The sequence below is a fragment of the Copadichromis virginalis genome, linkage group LG4, assembly GCF_057382275.1.
Source record: "Copadichromis virginalis isolate Kocher_CV1m ecotype Utaka linkage group LG4, C_Virginalis_male_GT1.1, whole genome shotgun sequence".
In the NCBI taxonomy this organism is placed as follows: Eukaryota; Metazoa; Chordata; class Actinopteri; order Cichliformes; family Cichlidae; genus Copadichromis; species Copadichromis virginalis.
The window spans coordinates 7,586,407-7,602,596 of NC_140621.1; the positions used below are offsets into that span (position 1 = coordinate 7,586,407).

The 16,190-nt window shown below is 42.4% G+C and overlaps 2 protein-coding genes across 2 annotated transcripts in view; both read right to left on the reverse strand.

Moving 5' to 3' along the window:
• hoxb3a (homeobox B3a) overlaps positions 1-3,168 on the reverse strand; it is a 57,500-nt gene extending 54,332 nt beyond the window's left edge. The window contains exon 1 of the mRNA XM_085453348.1: positions 2,551-3,168. The gene's annotated coding sequence lies outside the window, so the exon portion shown is untranslated. The remainder of the gene's footprint in view (positions 1-2,550) is intronic.
• A 9,290-nt stretch (positions 3,169-12,458) lies between these two features.
• Positions 12,459-15,874, reverse strand: hoxb5a (homeobox B5a). The gene is made up of 2 exons (XM_085453344.1): positions 15,039-15,874; positions 12,459-13,739 (listed from the first exon to the last, which is right to left on the reverse strand). The coding sequence occupies exons 1-2, from the start codon at positions 15,718-15,720 to the stop codon at positions 13,492-13,494; spliced, it is 930 nt and encodes a 309-aa protein (XP_085309470.1). The 5' UTR covers positions 15,721-15,874; the 3' UTR covers positions 12,459-13,491.
• Between the last annotated feature and the right edge of the window lie 316 nt (positions 15,875-16,190).

Consider the following 16,190-nt stretch of genomic DNA (forward strand, 5'->3'; position numbering starts at 1 on the left):
CATCATGCTATGCAATAGTAGCAAAACATGATAAGGATCCGTCTCGCCTATTTTACTAGTTGTAAAATACACTGATTTGATCTTACGGTTTAGATAAACATTATAAATCCTCACCTGTCGGAGGCTAAGGGCCACTTCACTAGCTGCGGCACTCCCATCTGAAACAACCAGACCGTCCTGTTTTCAGTCCACAAGCGAAAATACTTAATTTAGTGCTACACAGTCAAACAATTAAAAAGTCATGGTGTCTCTCTAAGCTATAGCATGTAAACGTAATATCAGCGCATATTTCAAGCGGGAGAGTGGAGCTAAAGGAGGACAGCACGCAGTAGTGCGAAATAAAGAGAATGGAAAAGGTCAGCGATTTGCATTTCAGCATGTGAGTTTTATTGCGGGTCAATTCCTTTTACAGCTGAAACACCACATAGGCTCAAGTGGTAGCTCAAGAAGTTAGGGGTGAAATGAAAAGCAATAAAATATTCAGGGAGCAGGAGAATAAATACGTTTAAAAGCCGCCCCCATTACAATTTACGACTTTCAAATGTCTTCGTCTCAGAAGCCCACAATCTCAGCTACCGCTGAAAGCTGTTAAAAGCACCTGTCGCACAATGCTTGTAGTTAACAGTAAACTGGGATTAAATTCTTATTTGAAACAGAGTTATGTAAACGGACACTAAAGTATGAGTTCACATTGAAGGGATAGCAATAGTGAGATTTCACAGTAGAGACAGATGAAAAAGTCTTGTAGGCTATACTTGTGTTAGAAGTACAAAATCGTGCGCTTCGTATACAATACTATCCTAGCAGAAAACTGCTATTTTGAAAGGGTTTTTTTTAATTTACTTTAATTTATTTATGGTTTGTTTTTTTTACATTTTTAAACTACTAAGAACTTTCCCACAACACAAGGTCTTATATGGTTTAAGTCTGGTAAGAGAAAACTAGAGGGAACATACTGAAGGGTTAAACGGCCCTATTATGTGCAGCGACCGGACTTGTCAGTGTTCTGAAATATTACCGAGGCGAAAAAGCTACAGGGACAACGACGAAGAAGAGAAATGTGCTTTACTTCTTTGTGCAGTTTGAAAAATAAATTGAGCTCCATTCCCCTGGTTATTGTCATGCAAATTAACGGACAGAGAGGGAAAAATGAAGCGTTGCAGCACGTCCCTCCCTGTGGCAAGTATTCGTCTGGAGAGAAAAATAAATAAATAAATTAAAAAAAAAAAAAAAAAAAAAAAAAAAAAAAAATATATATATATATATATATCCATCCATCCATTTTCATCCGCTTTGTCCGGGACCGGGTCGCGGGGGCAGCAGTCTATATATATATATATATATATATATATATATATATATATATATATATATATTATGTGGAGACTGGACGCTCGTCTGTGAGAGTAAAAGATAATTTCACAAACTGACGGTAGGTACAACTGAATAGTGCTAAAAGAACAAGATAAGCGAAGTGGGTTGAGCCAGAGCAAATATAATTATTTCCCTCACATTTCCAAAACATCGCTTCTTCTTCCCCTGATACAGCGAAATCATAAGCCTTCTCAATACTCAACATACTAAAAAGACAAATAATAATAATAATAATAATAATAATAATAATAATAATAATAATAATAATAATTTAGACTAACACATAAAGCTTGCAGTAACTTAGGCTACTTTTTTGTCCTATTAGTAGCATATGATATAGGACCAGGAATAGCTTCTCTGTACAGACAGAGAAGCAGAAAAGAAACAAAAGAAACAAATTATTCGTTTTATCCGAATACAAGCTCACAACCCAACACCCAGAGGAAGAGAGAAACAGGCGGTCAGTAACATACACCTGAAAAACTGTGGCATTTATCGGCCCAAGCTTCATATACCACGTGGTCGTAGGAAACAACATATGAAAAAAACTGCAGCGATGCTAATGGTGAATCAAAATAACTCACATGCATCTGTAGTAGGGTGCAAGGCCTTCACCCTATCTATCTATCTATCTATCTATCTATCTATCTATCTATCTATCTATCTATCTATCTATCTATCTATCTATCTATCTATCTATCTGGTTGAGAAGAGTAAAAACTGTGCTTCTTGGATATGTAAAACCTCAGTCACCCTAAATTGTATAATAAAATGCACTCTCAAGTAGGATAGATCCAAGCTTAATTAGGCTAGCAAATTAATAGCCTGGGTATTGAAAGGAAATGTAGCTCTCACAGATGAAACACACAGTTCATGTCCCCGCAGTGTGACGTGCACAGCCTCCAACAGTCCGAAAATATGAATTGATAAGGTCACTATATCGTAAAAAAAATTCTTGCGAAGGGTGAGTAGGGTGGGGGGAGGGGAGGGTGGGGGGGAGAAGGGTGGCAGTGATTGAAGGTAAGGAGGGGGTTTTGCACCAACTCTTACACGTGGTCTTCCCCTCTTCCCTGTGGGCAAAGCACCTGCCACACAAATACACGGTGCGAGTAAAATGCGGGCATACACATATGCAGATGAGGCAGCTTGTTCTTCTACAGCGCGATTTGTACTCACTCTTCTGAAGCTCGCGGATCCTCCTTTCCGTTCTAGCGTCGTCACGTTAAGCTCAACCATTTTTTTATGTTATCATTATCTTCTTCTTCTTTACATCTGCAATAATTCGGCAGCTGCGTTCCACGTTTTTTCCCTCCGTACTGCGAAGCCTCCCTCCTAATTCAGCTTTCACACCTCAGTCTCCCTTTTCTCTCTCTCGCTCTTTCCTCTCTTTCGACGCCACAGATGTTTTTGACCTCTTCGAAAAAGAAAAAAAGTCCTTGTCGCTCACGAGCGTGCCGGCACACGGGCAGAGATAGACCCTGTGGTGAGAGTAAACAAGGATCTGTCAGACCAGCACGGTTCACAATCCGTGCCTAAATGCGGTGATAGTGTTAGAGCAAGGGCCAGTGTAATGGCGACAATCCAGCGCAAACAACGGCAAAGCTTCACCCTGCGACATCACAGCCAAGCGCTAAAAATGTTCAGTGATAAAGCACTCTTCTTTCCCCCATCACCGGTGGCCGTTCCCCGTGTTTTCCGGTCCTACGGGGAGCTGTTTGGGGCTGAGAGAGCGCGAGAGCAGGGCTTCTGTGAAGACTGTGGGCTCTTTAAGGCATTAAGTGTTGTGTGCGTGTGCATGAACTCAAGTTTTCAAATTAATCTGCCAGTTTGGCACACTCTTTGTTTAACGGGCGAGGCGTGTCACCCCGCGTCCCCGGTACGCATTTTAATATTGGTGAGACGCGCTGACCTCCCTTTCACCCCGAGCAAAGCCAAGCCTCTCCCTCTCTTTCTCACTCTCCCACTCCCTCCCCTTTCCCCACCCTTTCTTCTGCCATTTCCACCTCTCTTCCACTCCTTTCTGTGCCTCATCCCCTCTTTCTGTCTTTCTTCTCCTCCTCTCTCTCTGTCATACTAAATTGAGTTGGAGTCATTAATTCGAAGAAAAATGGCCAGTACATGTGGAGGAAGAAGGGGCTCTCTCTCTCTCTCTCTCTCTCTCTCTCACACACACACACACACACACACACACACACACACACACACACACACACAGTCTTTTCTTCCAGGATCATTTCTCCTTTTCCTTTTGTTGCATAGATATAAATAGTGCACGGTGTCATGTGGACCCAGATCGTATAACGACACCGCCTCTTCAGAGAGTTGTAAAAGAATATTTTGTCCAAACAAATGCAGTGCACTGTAGCGGGGTTCGTATAAACAGATGCTTGTATTGTGCTCAACGGTCTTGGAACCTGCGGACATGGGTATCAGGTGGATTTATGTTGATATTATTACGCTCTGCAAACCGCCAATAGATTCTTATCGAGTTCACTGCAGCCACATGTCCACAGAGCGCTTAAATTTGAAAATTTTTATCGGTAGAATGTAGGTTTCTGTTCGGTACCTGTTCAGTTTGGGTTATATTTTCGTATGTATCTGGATAGATAAGGACCAAGGCAAAGAAACTGGTACTTATAGACGGGCAAATGGGGAAGCTAGATTATTAAAACCGTTCTGCTATAGGCAGACAGGCGCGTGGGCTGCGACATACACTGAATTAATGAGGTGAACTCTGGATGAACCCAGAGAAACGCAACATTTTTGAACTGAGTTATTCCCCCATTACCTTCGGAGGATGTGCGTATGTGTACTGGTGGAAAAGACGAAAAGTCAGCCTGTTTTATGCCAAAGTTGATTCATTGTTTATTCTTTAATTTATTGAGAAAATCAGCTGTTCCAAGAGTCCAAATCCTTTCCCTCTCTACACTGCCCTGTTCTAAGAGAAAAGGTTCAGTTTAAGATTACTTCTAATCATCATCTTTAAGGTTAAATTTATTAGATTATGAGAAATGATTGAGCAGCATCTCCCGAGTTGGACGAATATCCGAATGTAACACTGCAACAATTATTAAATTTCCCTAGATTTTCTATAACAACTTTAGTTCATTTTATATTATTATTATTGCTGTTATTATTAGCAGCACCGGAAAGAAAGAATGAGAAAATGAAAAAGACGTGTGGGGGAAATCCAAGCAAACGGTACAGGACGTTAATCTCGCAAAGGAAAAATCAGATAAGGGGAGTAATATTTTTTGGATGTAGAGCGAGATAAGAGTTTGATTGTTTTTTTGGGTTTTTTACGGGGCTGTGCCTATAAGACTCCGGAGAGGAAGAGCTCTGCTTTACTAAACTTGCATCCTCAAACACACATCAACATGTCTTAGTATCAAATATAAAACCCCTGCTTGAAGACCACATATATTTAGTTATGCAAGTGAGCGCGCGCATGCACGCGTGTGCCAAATATTCAGAAATCTTTAAATTTATTGCAAACGGTATTAAGGGTAATTCATCTCAGTATAAGGGTGTAAAAAAAGAAGAAAAAAATAACGTGAATACTTGAAACAAACTCTAGCTGGTGTGAACAAAATGTGTACCAAACACCTGTAATCCCCCCAGACATCCATTTACCTCCTCCCCTCCCACCACCTTGACTCCTCCATTTTCTCTACCCGCCCGCACATTATTGTTGCAGGAGGAGCTTTGCTGTTATTACTGGGGAAGAGAAGGCAAGGTCAGGCCTTCGCCTCTCCTTTGCCTCCTGCTATCATTTCTCTCATCCGTACCCCCTTCCCAACCTCGGCTACTCTGACTCCCTCCCTCCTCCGTTTTTGCCTTTGACATACAGCAATTGGTCCAGGATGGAGTGAGTGAGTAGAGACGAGGGCGGAACTCACGCAAGACGGTGAACTTTTGACCCTTCAACTCAGTGACCCTGTCTCTGCAGGCTGGGTAGTAGCTCGGACATCCAGTTATGTTTTTCTCTTGATAATAAGACTCCTCGTCTTTGCCCTGGGCCGGAATAAGACGGAGGAAACCTATAGTAGCTAAAGGCTATAATAACTTGCTTGCTGGACTGAATGTTGCCTGGTTTTGTGTTTTTACCTGAGTCTGCTGCTACTTAGCAATGCAGTTTAAAGGAAATGATAATTAAGTGCTTAAATGACATTTTTTTTATCTTACTTTTTGAACCTTACACTTAATGGCACAGGCTACTTGTGTGTTTTTATACAATCACCATCAATCAGCTTCAGAGAAGCGCGACCGCTCTGACAGTTGTGTATTTTAACTGAGAGAGAGATAGACGGGAGGTTGTTGCAGGTTATCGTCAGTTAGGATTCAAAGGGATGCACGTGCTGGGAGGGAGAGAGGTACAGGCAGAGCAGGGCAGGGCACGTGGGGGTCTTTTGAGCTCATTCTCGTCCTCCTAGTGGTCTAAAGCGGGCTCTGGTGGCGGCGCAAGAGAGCTGCATTCTCAGGAAAAAATATGACCTCCCCAGGCATGTTGAAACCACAGAATGGAGGTAAATAGAAAGAAGAGTACAACCTCACCACCACCCAAAGCGCTCTAAAAATATGAATTAGCACAGAAGGCACAGTAATTATTGGAATGGCAAAACGCCATTGTGATGGCAAAACGCTTGATGGTGACACACTGATTGTTGCAACAAGTTAATGTGTATATTTCCTTCATTATACATATGTTGCATGTTATTATAAGCTACTTCCTATCTGCTGTTATTTAAATGCATACTTCTCCATTATGATAACTATTATGTGACTGAACTATCTAAAATGATCGCAACTTCTATACATAAAACTTTAACAAAATTAAATTATATATTTGAAAAGAACAAATATTGACATAACCTGAACTTTCTCATAACCCATTGCCAAACAAGTCCGTTCTGGTGTTACCCGGGCTTTATTCAAATTGCACAAAGGGCCACTAATAAAGGCCTTTTTAGTGCAAACACTTAGGAAGTCAGTGAGAGCATCTTTCTGTTTATTCCCAGCATCCAGCGCTGATTGTAGGTGCCTTTCAGTGACTTAGACAGGCTATTTTCAATTAGCAACTTTAAATCCAAAATGAGCGCTGGTTTTATGGCTATTGTATTATTGGTAGTGTGTTTAATAGTCAACCTTTTGGTGGTGGGTTAATTGAACGGTCTATTTGCCCAGTGCTCTGCCTGAAATTGTCGAAGTTTGACGTTTGGCTTAGGCAAATTTCCCTTTTTTACCATCAAAATGGAGAACACTTTAAAGCAACCACCTGTTCATTCCACCCGCCCACTATGTTGGTGAGGTAAATATACATACACTTGAATTCTGTAAAGGGGGGGGGGGGGGGGGGGTTGTTAACGCTGACCTGCAAGCCTTTCTTCCTCCAGAGTAGAGCCAGGTCAGCAGACAGGCTCTGCTGACCTGGCGGTGACTTCTTGGTATGCATTATTCATGAGGCTTGGCCGCGTGGTTCACCCCAAGACTATGCTGAAGATATTAAGGCCGCAAATGCCTATTTAAATGCAGCGCAATCACACCAAGTGACACGAGGGAAGAAAAGACACAGGGATTTGCGAAAAATGGGCAAAGGTTGGCAGTTGGATTTTGTTGTTTTTGTTTTTCTTTCAGTTATTTATTTTATAACTTTGTCTCACAAGTCAGTGATTTCTTCACAATTTGAATATTTTCCCATGCTCAGCCCCCCCCCCCCCCCCCACACACACACACACACATATACATAGCTCTCTCATGCCCTTCCAATAAATCTACCAAACACAGCAAAACACACCCCACTTACTCCTACACAAAGCAGCCGCTCTCACACAGACACACACACGCCTTTGCAGCGCAATGGGAAGGAGAAAAAGGGCCGATCGCATTAGTTACTCACCTCACTCATCATCACCAACACACAGGCTGTAAAGCCAAACTCAGCGCCTTTTGACAGTTTGGACAGGTTCAAAGGAGCAGCAAGTCTCTACACATAATACACATATTACACATAATACTGAAAAGAAGCGCGTCTGTACACTGGAGCTGCCCTGTGTACATAAACGGGAAACACACACACACCAAAAACAAAGGAGCCCATACAAAGCCATTGCTGCGCCTTCCCATGTCATAGCCTCTCTCGCTTACCCGGACAAGAAAAGGAACTACTTTGTGTCACGCGTGTCATGTCCTGTCCCTGCGTGTGTACAGGTTATGGAGCTATAGGGAGAGTGTAGGCTCTTGGTGCTAAAGGGAGGTGTTCCTGCATCATCACTAAAAGGAGGAAATTGATGAAAAATGAAATAGGGAGGGTTTTTTTGCCTTCCTGTTTACCGAACTGAAACTTCCTCAAGGACCTAGGCCGCTCCCTAAACGCTCGTGTGTATGTATTTATAAACCAACGGAAAAAGGAGGAACATAATAATAATAATAATAATAATAATAATAATAATAATAATAATAATAAATAAAACAAAATAAAACGGACCTACATTAAATTACATTACATTACATTTAAATAAAATTCTTTTAAAAATAAAAAATCTTCCTTATTTCTCTGTTTTTGGAATTACGTTCGACTGTGCTTAACTGCGCCACAAACTAAAAATGGCTTGAAATAAAAACCATTGCGATTTTGGGAAACATTCTATTATTTTAAGGTAATTAATCAACTACATTTTTTTAATTAAAAAAGGAATTCATTTGTTTTATCAGATAAACGTTTACAGTGAGGGAAAGAGCCTTCTTGCTTCACTCCCCTATTCCAGTCTTCCTCCCTCAACCGGTGCTTCAATAATTTATGGCATCCCAAACATGACTTTAAATAACATTCTTGTGACGCTCGTGAAAAATCATTGCGATGGCGAAGGGCAGCGCCAGGAATCCCCAGACTGAAAATACATCGGGCCAACCAGCCAGCCGGACTTACTTCGCATGTAAAGTGATCATAATAAATGAGAGTTTGAGCGGAGAGAGGGACTTCCGAAAAGTGGAATTCTCCTCTCTTATTAGAGCAGCACAGAGGCCACAGGATTAACTCTGTGGTGGTGGTAGGTAGGAGAAATAGGCTCGTACTTGAAGGAGCCTTGTATGTATAAATATTGTAAGAATAGGTTTAGTTCAGGTTTACTTCCACTGCAAAACACTTTGTAAAACAGAGTGGAGAATACTTCCTTTGAGATGTTTTATTAGATTGAAAAAGCAGACAAAATAACTGCTTAAAAATAAAAAAAATCAAACTACAGCATAAAAAATCCTTCTGTGAACAGATTACATTTTGTCAGAACATAAACAGCGTATCTTGGCCTTGTTCTGCTTTATTCCAAATTATGGTTTCTTAATGTGACATGTTTCTATTAAGCGTAATAATAACTCTAAACAGATATGAATTTTTTTAGCAGACAGCATTTTCTCTTGTGCCTGGGAATCATCTTCCTCATGTTGTCACCGTCTTCAATGAAGAAATCTGTTCATTTTATGGAGTTATTATGGCGTCGCTGACGCCATGGCGATCTAGACCAGTGGACACTGACCTCTCAAAAAAAAAAAAAGAACTGATAGAAACAAGCTTGGACTTGATATGTATCGAAATTTGAGCTTCAGTTAAACAATTTACACGATGGCTCAAAGCAACAGGGTGAGTGCGTGCACTGGGCAGAGGATGGCTCGTGTGACAGCTTCAGTCCCACTCTAGACAGAAGAAGAGCTTGATTTGGAGGGTCGGAAAAAGAGCTATACAGTTACCACTCTTCTCCTAGTTTACTCACAACACGACCAGCTTGTATATTTCTTGATAAAATTGTACTGGTGTTCACCAACTAAAGGTTTAAACTACGATTTTCCGTGTCACAAATAAAACAAATGTACAATCCTGTTCATTTTAGAGGATAAACTATGGCTATATGCTATAGCGTGCTAAATCGATTAGTTCGCGTTGTATTTTGTGTGAATCTTATGTTCTGATTGAATAAATCATGTTTGTGTCATCTACCTTCGTTAACATTTCCTTAAAATATGCAATAATTCTGTTCTGTCAAGGACCCGTACCAGAACTCATTTCTTTACGAGTATTTATTTGGGTATCCGTTTAACTTAAAGACTGATAGAGGCTTGCTAGCTTAAGTAAAGCTATCATGTTTTGGTTTGGTTAAATCTAAAGTTATATTTTCATCAAGGGTGCTTTAGTGTCATGTGATGAACGCTTAGCTCGTATTAGAATACATGTCTGATGTTGCATTTTTAAGCGTCTGTATTTGTGTCAACAATTTCACCAATATTCGCTCCAGCGCCTGCACCTGTGAAAGTTGGTAACACTTTGGTCAGAGTAAAATAACTAGTTTGGGGTCTGGCAGGTTTGGGTTAATTTACCAGCATTTCCGTGTGTGTGTGTGTGTGTGTGTGTGTGTGTGTGTGTGTGTGTGTGTGTGTGTGTGTGTGTGTGTGTGTGTGTGTGTGGCGTGTGGCCCAAGCCCCGGCGTAAAACCAATACCTCTAAGGACTTAGTTGGCGAGCCTTGTTTTCATCTACAAAGCTGTTTCACACACATGCATCCCGCATTAAAAATAGAAAAACATGGGGGCAAGGTCTTGTCCCCAAGAACGCCTATCAGCACAGCCTGTGTATACACGCCTGCGTGTTCTTCTCCATCAGTGTAGTGGCTGATTTTTCCAACTCATAATCCTTTACAAAATCCATTTTACGCACACTTTGGCCGTGGGTAAAAATGTTATTTGATCACAGAATGAACGGAGTGAACATATGAGTCAGAAGAGTTTTATGCTTTCAAAGATCACATAAACCGAAATCTGCAACATTTGCTGTTCGGTGTGATTTCATTAGCCTTTCAGCTAACGTATTATCAAAATAGTTCAAGTAAATTTGAAAATGCAAAATAGAAGTGGTAAAATAGCGCGCACAGGTTTTCCGTCTTATTTTCCTAAAGTTCAGCATATAACCCACATACACACAGATTTAAAATCACTGTATGAATTTAGTCTCTTTGTGTTTATTACCAACCACCTCTCCCCACAGTAAACCAAGTAGTAATTACCATTCTTACTTTGCGCGTCATCATTATGCACAAAATGAAACGCGTATATGCGGGGATACTGGCACATACAAAGACAATTCTAATCTTGCGTCATCTGTGAGGTAATAACTATCGGACGTCCCGAACCGGCGACGACAAGGACTCTCCGAGTCTCTCCGAGTCCTAATTGTCGCTGGCAAATACACCGGAGCTTGGCGGCACTCCGCCAGCGCATTAATACCCTAGAACTACATAGTGAGTGACAAGGTAATTATACCCCCCACCTCCACACCCTCCCCCGCTCTTTCTCTGTTTCTCTCTCTCTCTCTCTCTCTCTCTCTCTCTCTCTCTCTCTCTCTAACACACACACACACACACACTTTACCGACTCCTCTCCCCACTTAGCCCCCACTTGCAGACAGCCGTCACTACTTACTGTGCTGTGAGTCCAAGCTCTTTCTCTCCGGCGTCCACAGAGCAAAGCAGAGCGGAGATCAACGGTCTCTGAGTGTATTGTGAACCGGAGCTGGAGTAGCGGCCAGTAGTAGTGGCCTGCTCTCTCTCACACACACATAATCCCTCTCTCCCTTTCTCTGTCTACTTTACTGACCTCTTTAGGATCCCCGTGAAGCAGTTAAACCGTCACTTGCTTTGGAGAATGCGAAATATATAGTACATTGTCAACTCCCCAAAACCATAAAACTAAGCTTATGGGACCCCACGTGACTGCAAGCGAACCAGTGAGAGGTATCAGTCTGAGTCCAGGCTTGACCTTTACGATCCAACTTGGAGATAAAAACCCTTATTTGTTTGACATGTAAATGTCAAAGCCGCCTTCTTTTTTCTACAGTTTAGCCCAACGTAGAAGGAGGTTAGCTTTAAAAATATATCTCAACACACACAGAGGAGAAGCAGGAGATAGAGGCTGTGTCCAGCCCCCACCCCAGCAACTCAGAAGGAAAGCCTTGTAGGAGTGGGGAAACGGCAGCACCATGAGCCGGTGAGTTTAAAAGTTCAGTCGCTTGTTTACAGGAGAGGAAACTTAATTTGCCCGGGAGTAGCCTTCGTTCGGGCGGAAAGGAGAAAAAGTGACCAATTTGTCCACCGCGGGTAGTTTGTTGTCTTGTCAGAGTTGGTCAGCAGAGTCGAGAACTGATTTGTGAGTGTGTGTTCTGTGTATACTTGTATTTGTAATTCTCTCTGTTCTATGTGTGTGTTGACCACTTTTGATGTTCATCACATATAAAAGAAAGAAAAAGAAACTGTCAGTAAACCCAGTGATTCTGTTTGTGCGTGCGTGTGTGTGTGTGTGTGTGTGTGTGTGTGTGTGTGTGTGTGTGTGTGTGTGTGTGTGTGTGTGTGTGTGGCCCCCTTAGTGATTGCGCGCTTGATGCTCACAATCATGCTTGATGTGTTGCGTCTTTATGCATGGTGTACCTATTGTGCATTATATGTCAGAAAGTGCGTTAAAAAACTACAAAAAGAGGCGAAAATAGACACTTAAACTTGGATTGAAGAGTTAAGCCAGATCTACATAATGTAAAATCAAACCACTTGATTTCAGCCTATATTGGAAGTCAGGTAAAAATAGTAAATGGTTTGATATTGTTGGCACAATACATAATACTGCTTTAGTAAATAACCACACACGCCACTCCTAACTATTGAGGCACATTGGTACAGCACCTATGGATATGCAAAGAGAGCAATTTGGTGTTCGGTATCTTGCCAAAGAAGACTTCCGCGTGCAGTTTGGAGAAGCCACAGCCACCGGTGTTTGGCAACTGATGCCAACCAAAGCCCCAGATTTGCATAAAGATATATGATATAAATATGGTATAGATGAGGTAATATACAAAAACGATATGTGTTCGAATCACTTCTTCAGTATGTTATACAAACACACACACACACACTCACACACTCACAGACACACACACACACACACACACACACAAAGCCGGTATCAATCTAGATTTCCCTTAAGCTGTTTGTGGAACTGTTTCTATTATGAGCAGTTGCTTCAGTCTTTCTGTTTAATGAGTACAATGAACTTTATTGGGTTTCTTGTTTGCTTTTTTTGTTTTTGCTTTTTTACTTGAAGCTACAAACAAATACAAAAAGCTCACTGGCAGACAGGTTACAGGCCTTAATGGACGGTAGCCATTAGCCATACACACACACACTCATATAAACACGAACTCGCATACTGCACCTACAAATAGCCAACTGGTCACATTTAAAAATGTCAATATATATATATCTATATACATCATTTGAGAAGCATAGAACCGATAATTACAATTATAATAACAATATAATACAGTTCAGCTTTTTTTGAATAGTAGAGCTGTACACAACTTTTTGGATGGATAAACAGATACAGGCAAAGTGATTTATTTTAAGTTTCAAACTCGGACACGCACACACACACACACACACACATACACACACACACACACACACACACACACACACACACACACACCCTTTCTGCTTCAAATAGCGCAGAATTTAATGGTAAGACAGCGAGTATAGTGGGTTTGGGGTAGGCGAGGGTATATACGTGCCTTACTGGATGTAAATAACTTACAATAAACGCTCACATGCTAACTTTTCTAGAAAGCACTTGGTCAGTTACAAAAATTCACACTTGACACATAAAACGATACGTAGACATTAAACAATAGGTAGGTAGCAATGTTGTAAGTAGGTAGCATATTTATCCGTGACTCCCCTCCTTTTTTAAAAGAGGACATCATAAAGAAACACTTTTTTTGTTACAAGAGCAAGTACCACAGTCATGATTCTTTTTTACGTTGCCCTAAAACACCAAAGACCGACATACCGAACAAATGAAAAGTGCTGCGCTGCTGTACAGTACTCTTAAGTGTTTCTGATTACATTTTGGAATATTTTTTCTTCGTCTTCGTCTTCTTCTTTTGCTGGCCTCTCTTTTGCTGTTTTCTTCAAGTTTTTTATTTTTTTTATTTCTGGTTTGTTTCTTCCCTCCTCCAGGGAAGCGTGTACATGGTAGTATCATCTCTAAAGAGATGAACGAAGACAGATTCTGGTTTAAAACAAAGATATTTCTAGGGTTGGAAGGCGCTGCCAGCAGTGGCGAGGCTCATGCTTTTCAATTTGTTGTCCTTCTTCCACTTCATCCTCCGGTTCTGAAACCAGATTTTAATCTGCCGCTCCGTGAGGCAGAGTGCGTGCGCGATCTCTATCCGCCTCCGCCGCGTGAGGTACCGGTTGAAGTGGAACTCCTTCTCCAGCTCGAGAGTCTGATAGCGGGTGTATGCCGTCCGTGCCCGTTTCCCGTCGGGGCCCGTCATATCTGAGGGTGATGAGAGGACAAAGGGCTTTTAAAGATGCGCCAACACGCGACAGAAACGGGCTGTTATTGAGTCCAAAAATAGAGTGCGCAATATATAGTCAGTATTTTACAGCGCTCTAAAGTACACTCCAGTATAAGAGAACTACTTGAAAATATCAATCTAAAGTCAGGAACGCCTCTGTTAGGGTGATGTTTTCTATGAGTCAAAGGATTCTCATAGACTGGAGCCACAGGTGTTTGTTTTATTGTATCAACCTCTAACGCCCCCACGCATACACAAGGAATTAAACTTACTGTTTTATCAAAATCACCGAGCGTAAAGGGAGACAGTAAAACTGTCCATCATCCTAACCACAACCTTTCTTGACACATTTTATTTCTGCTATTTCCATTCCACAGCCTGGGTTAAAACATTTGCTTTTATCTGTCACATTACTTTTTTTTTTCCCTTTTTAACCACCCGTCTTCACCATCACCTCTCTATATGCCCCATTTTTTTACACCCTTCAGGGTTTTATTGCCCCGTCCTCTACCTCACCTTTTTAATAAAGTTCCCATCCGTAATAAAGCTTCACTTTTCAAAGGAGCAAGCCGCTTCCAAAGCCTTCCTGGCCTCACTTTCTGCTTCTTTTTTTCTTTCTTTGCCCGGCTCTGTCTGCAGCTTCCCAGCCCTGTTGAGTTTTTCTTCCCTTCGTCTCTCCCCTGACAGATTTATGACGCTTTTGTGGAATTTGCTAAAATAAAAAAGAGGAGACAGAAGGGGCAATTGTCCGGCGTTCCTGATTTCTAAAACACGAAAATGTAATGGGAATTTTCTACTAAGACGTTTTCTGGGGTGTACTGCTTCGATTTTTTTAGATCTTCATATCAGTATTTAAAACACGAATACATAATTTAAAATGAAAGCATCAATATTAACACAATGCGCACGATTAAATGCCATTCATTTGAGATTCATAATCTTGACAACTGATTTCTGACTGCCACACGAAAATGTGAAATTGACGCAGTAGAAAAAAGTCTGGTAAGGTGCAGAGAAAAACGAAGAACCGTGGCTAATTGGGTATCTTCCTGCTGTTCTCGAGCATCCACTTTACACAGATCAAAGCAGCAATAATTCTGCACAATCATTAATGTGCATTTTAAGAAGCCCCGATATAGGTACAACAAGCACTGAACTGTTACCAGTCCCATGTGTCAACACGGAGGCTATTCTGCTGAACCAGTCATATGAATGTTATCGCCCGAAACTTCTAGGATACATGGAAAATAAGTTGTAAACACAAGAGCAATGTGTACCATGACTAATGTGTAGCTTTCTCATCCAGGGGAATATCTGTGGTGTCTGCGCCTCACTGCCAGTGCTGCCAGCGGCTGATCCCGTCGGACCGCCCTCCTGCTTATGCCCGGTCCTGGGTGGCGGATTGCTGGCGTGACTGGTGTCCCGGTTATGCTGCAAGTCCTCGATCTCTGGTGACGCGTCATCCAGCTCGGTGAAACGCTGCACTGTGCCGCCACCGCCGGTGGAGGAGGCGGAGGACAGGTTTGGTGAGCTGAGATTACCGCTTCCTGCTTGATCCGAGCGAGGAGACGAACTCCGGGCGCCCAGTTTTGTGCTTTCGTTGCCGGGTGACAGCAGGGAGTCCGCCGCAGAGGCGAGGGAGCAGCTAGATGGTTGTCTGAACCCCCTGTCCGGGGCCGGGGAGCCGAAACCCCGCGAGTCCCCACCAACTGAGCCGCCCCCGAAGTGTCCTCCAGCGTTGGCGGTACTGTTGGTTCCCCCTCCCCGGTTAGTGACGGTCAGGTCCATGCCATTGTAGCTGTAGCCGTAAGAGCCCGTCGCAGGGTGCATGGTGGCGGAGGAAGAATCCCTGTACGTCCCGCCGTTCATTGCGCCGCTGCTGCCTCCATAATTTAGCAGTTGATATTCGGGGCCATTTGGGTAGCGCCCCGAGAACGAGTTTACAAAATAAGAGCTCATTTAGGTTGTTTTAGAGACTTGCAGGTTTATAGTTGAGTACTAAGGGGCGCTTGATTTGTTAGATTTCTCTGGGTCGTTATAACGCTGGTACTTTCAACGATTTATGATGTATTAGTGAATTATGGCGTTGCACTGTACTTCGTTTTTAGCTATGTATGCGCCGTCCAAATATGGGGGTGGGGTGGTGTGTGTGTGTTGGATGGAGGGGTGTGTGTGTGTGATGGGGGAGGTGAGGGGTGAGGCGAGGGAGGAGAGAGAGACACACACGTAGTGAGGAAGGAGGAGGGGGACGGTCACGTGCTTTTGTTGACCAGTCGTAAATTCTCGCCGATGACTTTAGAGAGGTAATTTATGCTCTGAGGTTTCAAATGATAAAGATTGGGCGGGGGAAGCTTTCCCTCTCTTTCTCTCCGTCTCTCTCTCTCTTTATTGCTAGAGGTGTCGGGGGTGAGCTCAGAGCGCCACCTACT

Bases quoted from the DNA above. Each gene is read 5' to 3' on its own strand.
- hoxb5a (XM_085453344.1), bottom strand. From the start codon at position 15,720: ATGAGCTCTTATTTTGTAAACTCGTTCTCGGGGCGCTACCCAAATGGC. The intron at 13,740-15,038 runs GTACACATTGCT...CATCACCCTCAG, and splicing joins AAAGCTACACATTAGTCATG to ATATGACGGGCCCCGACGGG.